This window comes from Lathyrus oleraceus, chromosome 7 (genome assembly GCF_024323335.1).
Source record: "Lathyrus oleraceus cultivar Zhongwan6 chromosome 7, CAAS_Psat_ZW6_1.0, whole genome shotgun sequence".
Classification (NCBI taxonomy): Eukaryota; Viridiplantae; Streptophyta; class Magnoliopsida; order Fabales; family Fabaceae; genus Lathyrus; species Lathyrus oleraceus.
In genome coordinates this window covers 51,869,725-51,875,765 of record NC_066585.1, presented here as the reverse complement: position 1 = coordinate 51,875,765, position 6,041 = coordinate 51,869,725, and the positions used below count along the sequence as shown (strand labels likewise).

The window sequence follows — 6,041 nt, the reverse complement described above, 5'->3', positions numbered from 1 at the left end:
CTGTTTTGACTTTCTCATTTATTTTTGACCCTAGGCTTGCCCTAGTGGTCCTGGTACTCACTTTTGAGCTTATGTTTTCAGGTTAAGCTACAAATGCTTCAAAGAGATCATTACAATTTGATTGAGCTTGCTTGAATATCATTGTCTAACTTGTTCGTTTTGTAGGTGGCTTGGCTCACATGCCTTAAGCCTTGTGCCTTGCACATTCACTTGCTTGTGTTGACTGGTTGATGTCTGTTTCATTTTGATTTAACTTTGACTTGTATACTAACTGTGCTTGACTGGTTCCAGGTACTTTAGTTGCTTTTAGTTCCTTGTGAACTTTTGCTTTGCTTTGCTTGTATAAGCAATTTGCATTGAGGTATGTCTCTTTGTCTTCATGTAGTCTGGAAGACCTGGCCTGTTACTTGGCCAGGCAACTGTCTGAAGCCCTCCTTAAGAGGCGATGTTTGTGGATGTTTAACTTTGTCCTTGCATAGAGTCAAAGACCTCCTAAGTGAAGGGGCAATTGGTGGAAGGTAGGGATATGCAATCTATCCCCCACTATTCAGTGTGTCATCTGCTTTGCTCACACCACTGTGTTGATGCATTTCAGATACAAACCCAAGATCTTGTACAACTGTACAGTTGAGTCAGTTTCAAATGTGTAGAAGGGTTCCCACTTTCTGAACCCACACATTCTTGTCTTGAGCTCTCCCTAGCCAGGGATAAGAGCTGTGAGGTCTCATCCTCACTTCATCCTTTCATCTGCTTCACCTTAGCCCCTCAATGGCAAGGTTAAGAGCACATTCACCCAGTTCCAGAGGTTTGTTTGTCGAGGTTGATATGACCCCTTGACTAAAACCTAACCCTTGTTTGAGCCACTTGTTTGTGTATAGCGTGTGCTATCTGTGCTTGTAGGATTGTTTGACTTGCTTCCTGTGCAAGATAGGATTGTTTGACTTGCTTCCTGTGCAAGATAGGATTGTTTGACTTGCTTCCTGTGCAAGTTAGGATTAGTTTAGACTTGCTTCCTGTGCAAGTTAGGTTTTACTTGGCTTGCTTCCTGTGCAAGTTAAGTGTGTGTGGCTTGCTTCCTGTGTGAGCCATGCTTAGGATAGGTCGGCCCTTGTGCCATTTAGCTAGAAAGCATAACTTAGGGTTGATTTGCATGATAACATCTAGGCTCGAGTCGTAGTCTCCCTAGTTGTGTCTCCCTCTGTTATCTGGTTAGGCTAGAACCTTTATCCCTGCGTAGGGGAACTACATCGCCCTGATCTTCATACCAGATGAAGTATGTAGGCAGGAGATTGAGCTGATCTCTCCGGGCGCCTTTTCTTTCTTTTGTGTGTGTTGTCTGACAATTGCTAGGCTCGAGTGCCTGACTCCTTAGCAATTTGTTGTTTGTCTGTTTGAGTGTGTGCTTGACAGTTATAGGCTCGAGTCCCCGACTCCCTATTAACTTATTGTGTTGTTGTGTGCTTGGAAGCTGATGTAAGTCCATCGAATGGCAGTTAGGTTCCAGTGTGCGTGTGTTTGGTTCGGATGCTGATATAAGTCCAGTGATTGGCAGTCGGGCTCCACGTTTGCCTGTGTCTTGTTTGTTTGTGTGCGTGTCAGCCGAGCTACGAATGCTCTGATTCTTCTCTCGTCCGAGAAGATACGTATGCATAGGATGCGATATCCTAGCGAGCATGTGTCGTTTCCCCAGTCCGAACTACTTCGACTCTGATGTCTATGCCTGATAGACTAAGTAGGCCCAGGATGCGACATCCTGCCGAGTCAGTTTCAGTCAGTTTCTTGCGTTTCTTTCAGCCAGTGTGTGTGAGTATTTGAGCAGTGTTTAGCAACCAATTATCCTTCCTTTTGTGCGTGGATCCCGTAGAGTACTACGGATGCGTAGGGGTGCTAATACCTTCCCTTCGCATAACTGACTCCCGAACCCATCCTCTTTGGTCGCGAGACCATGTTCTTTTCCAGGTTTACTCTAAGCGTTTCCTTTCCCTCTTTTGGGATAAATAACGCACGGTGGCGGCTCTGTTGTTCTTTCTTTTCCCGCCGGTTTTTCGCGCGATGCGACAGCTGGCGACTCTGCTGGGGACATCCGAGAAGTTGACCTGTGCTGGTCCATCTTCCCTGAGCAAGTCTCTCCTAGCGCTCTCTAGGATAGGGTTTGGTTGCTATTGGCTGTTATTTATTGCATTCATTTGTATATATTTGCATTTACTGTTTGCATTTATTGTTTGCATTATTGTTTGCATTTATTCATATTCATCTGCTGGTTGTGCTGTGTTTCTCTGTTTGGGGTGGGAGTTACTCGAGGTAAAAGGCCCAATACCCAGGCTATGAGTGAAATCTAGGAAACCTAGGAATAGAGTGATTCATGGGAAGCGGGTGGTGTACGCCACTTAGCGGAACATTGACATCACGAGCAGTTCAGACCCTGGTGGGATATTATTGGTGCATACATCGGGTGTGCACAGGATGATATTCTGCGAAAGGTTATTTATGCTGCGTTTCTCTTGACTTTACCCTGGCCTAGACGACACCCGTGAGTGGGGAAGGGTTTGATCATTTTAACAGGTACAGTTGGTGACTCCTGGTACTGATAGTGACTACGAGTTATATTTCTGGACGCCGGAGGTTTGACCCTGGTATTGATCAAGAGGGTTCCGTTTATTTCGGATCCCTGGGCTGAATTTGAGGGCACTCGCTCAGATGGTGACTCAACTCTCCAGACTTGGGTTCAGATGACAGTTCCTCAGATGACTTTGGGTTTCAGATGGATTGTGACTCCGGATTCAAGCCAAAGCTTTGACCCTGTGCCTTGAGATGCACAGCCTGACCAGTCATGTTCCCATCATTTGCATCATAGCATGTTTATTTTCCAAAAAATAGTAATGCATGAAAAAAGTTAACTCGCATACGCATATCCTTTATCAGGATCATTCATGACGAAATAGTACCCATATCATGCACATCATGCATATCATGCACATCCTTGCATTACAGACATGTTTGGAAAGACTCCTCACTTTGGTTCCTGACTGAGAGAGGATTGCTGATTGTCGTCCACACCGCTACTCAACCAGACTCAATCATCAGAGGATTATGGACCAGGTTCAGACAGAGTTGGCTGAGATGAGGGCAAACATGGCCCAGTTTATGACGATGATGCAAGGAGCTGTTCAGGGGCAAGAGGAGCTGCGTGCCTTAGCCCAGAGACTGGAAGCCGTGATTCCACCAGTCCACCGTGCTCCACCAGTGAATGTACCCGCTCATGAGGATGTTGCTGTCACCATTCTCGTCGATGATTATGCCTTGGGTGATGAGTTGAGGGGGATCAGAATCAGTGAACAACCTCTTGCTGCAGAGACTATTAATGTCAGAGCAACCCGCGCTCCAGTTCGCCATCCTGGCTCTTCAAGTTCTTCCGGTTCTAAGAAGACATACTCTGGGGCACCCAAAAGGGGAGAGAGTGAAACAAATGCTGTGCACCGACGGAGGAGTGCGAACAGAGGACAGTGTCGTCAGGCTGTTGGTGTGACTATTCCAGCAACTCAACCTCAACAACAGTAGAGAAGGTCAACTCAGCGGTACCAACATCAACAACATCATCCTCAGCAACAGGCTTACCAACCTCAGAATGATAATCAAACTGGTGCAAGTAATAAGAGGAAGAAGATCATTTTTTGATCCAATCCCCATGTCCTACGCCGAATTGTATCCCTCGTTGATAGAGCGGAACTTGATTACTCCCAGAGACCCGCCACCCATACCCGTCAACCCTCGGTGACGGTATAGGCCTGAACGACATTGTGTGTATCATTCGGGTGCTCTTGGTCATGATATGGACAGTTGTTTCCAACTGAAGATGAAGGTTCAAGACCTCGCGAAGTCAGGTATTCCGAATTGTGGAGACTTGGGTCCCCGTGATAATCAAGCTTGGAGATAACAAGTCCTGGGCTGGCGCCGACTTTGTCTTCAGAAGAGTTGTTCAAAAAACAGAAGCTGCTGATGCAAAGGATACCGACAGTTGTCATCCTCGGTGGGATCTATCACAATTGGGTCACTGTGGGCTTTCCTACGGTTGTTCATAAGTCAGAGTAATAATCACTTTGTTTAAAAAACCCTTCTCCCATGCCAAAAGGAGAAGTGATGACATTGTTGGCAGCATTTTGTGCAATGATATTTTCATTCAAATAATTCATGTTAAAACTTTTGTTTTTCCATTTGTTTTCCCTTTTCGCTTTTTGCATGAAATTGGTGATCACAAAAAACCTTAAAAACAAGAATAAAAGCAATCTTTTCATCTGCATAACGATTGTCTTGTTTGATTTTCAAAGAGCTTTTCATATCAAATCATTATGCAGGTTGTTTCTCAAACCCATTGAACATAGTGATCGGACGTCATCTCCCAATTTTGAATTCCCTGTATTCGAATCGGAAGAAGATGATGTTGAAGGGATTCCTGACGAAATTTCTCGACTTCTTGGGCAAGAAAAGAAGATCACTCAGCTGCATCTCGAGAATCAGCAGAACAGCCAACTGGGGCATCAAAAATCAAAAAAAAGAAAGTAAAAAAAAAAAAAAAAAAGAGAAAAGAGAGGGTGCAAAATCAAAAGAAATCAAAAGAAATCAAAAGAAATCAAAAGAAGGAAAAAGAAAGAAAGAAACAAAAGAACAAAAGCACCCTCAAAGTCCCAAGTTGGCTGATGCTGAATTCGATCGAAAAGAAGAGATCAACTGCCATGTGTCATGGTCAAGTCATATCAGCAGAGAGTGAAGAAAGAATTCGACCAGAAGATCAAGCCTCGTGTGTTCAGAGGGACCCTGTGCTCAAGAAAGTCTTGTCTTTCGTGCCCGATTCCAGGGGCAAGTGAACCCCAAGCTATGAAAGTCCATGTGTTGTCAAGAGAGCCTTTTCAGGCAGTGCTTTAACACTTACATCGATGGATGAAGAAGTTCACTCGTCCTGTGAATTCCAAATGCAGTCAAGAAATACTTCGCCTAAACAAAAAGAAAAAAAATCAAACAGCTCGCTAAGTTGAACACCCCAAAGGGCGACTTAGGCAAAAAGGAGCGTCTCGGTGGATTGAAAACCCGAAAGGGCGATCCAGGCAAAAGTTAGAGACATTGAAAAAAAAAAGAATTTGCATCCCGCTAGATTGAGCACCTCACACTGGGGCAATCTAGGCAAAAATTAGGGATTTGGCAAGTAACTGCATCTTGACAAGACTGTGCTCTATATCCGTCATCCGTCAGGGATTCTCGATTCATCGTCGACTGAAGCTTTGAATACATCGAAAATTCAGAATGGTAGAGTAAAGGTCATTATGTTCAATGTAGCCCTCTCCAATATATATCACCGATTTCAAACTTGTACAGATCTATGGAGTCTCGCCCTTTGCAGACTACCATTCCATCACATCAATTTGAGCTTTTCATCCAATTATTTGCACTCCTTTTTGTTTCAACTCAACAAATGTTTTGCATGCTTTAATTGATAAAGTATCATTGTTTTCAAAATACACAATTTTTTCAAAAAAAATTGTTCTTAAACAAAGCGAACATTCACGATGATGGAAGGATACTTAGGAGACCCACAGTGCTCTCCCGGGGGTGGTATGATTACCAACAGGTAAGACAATTGTTCGTATCCCGAGCATGACTGTATCTTTGTCCTGCAGAACCTCGTATGGTCTCTCCTCAGGGAATTTGCCCGATGCAGTGTCGTTTGAAGTTGTTCATCTTCATGTTCCCGGCAGTACATATTCTTCCTCCAAATCCCTATCGTGGGGCATCCCCAGCAAGTTTGCTGTTTCGGACATTATTGTGGGGCAGCTCCCCTGGCAGAGTGTTTACTGAAGACTCCAACTTTCGCCTCTCCAGCAGAGCAGTCTTCCTCTCTCCCCCAACATGGGTGTTTTTCTTTGAAGATTCAGTATCTGGTGGATCGACATCCCCGTAATCCGACATTCCCTCAGATAGATCCCCGAGCGGAGCGGGTCTCATGAAATACATCTCCAGCATTGATTCTCCTACATATGGATTGGTTGGGT

General features: G+C 44.5%; 1 protein-coding gene across 1 annotated transcript in view; it reads right to left on the bottom strand.

Annotated features, from left to right (window-relative positions):
* Positions 1-3,526: 3,526 nt before the first annotated feature.
* LOC127101976 (uncharacterized) overlaps positions 3,527-6,041 on the bottom strand; it is a 133,420-nt gene continuing 130,905 nt past the window's right edge. The window contains exon 4 of the mRNA XM_051039402.1: positions 3,527-3,637. Coding sequence (XP_050895359.1) covers positions 3,527-3,637 — 111 coding nt within the window. The remainder of the gene's footprint in view (positions 3,638-6,041) is intronic.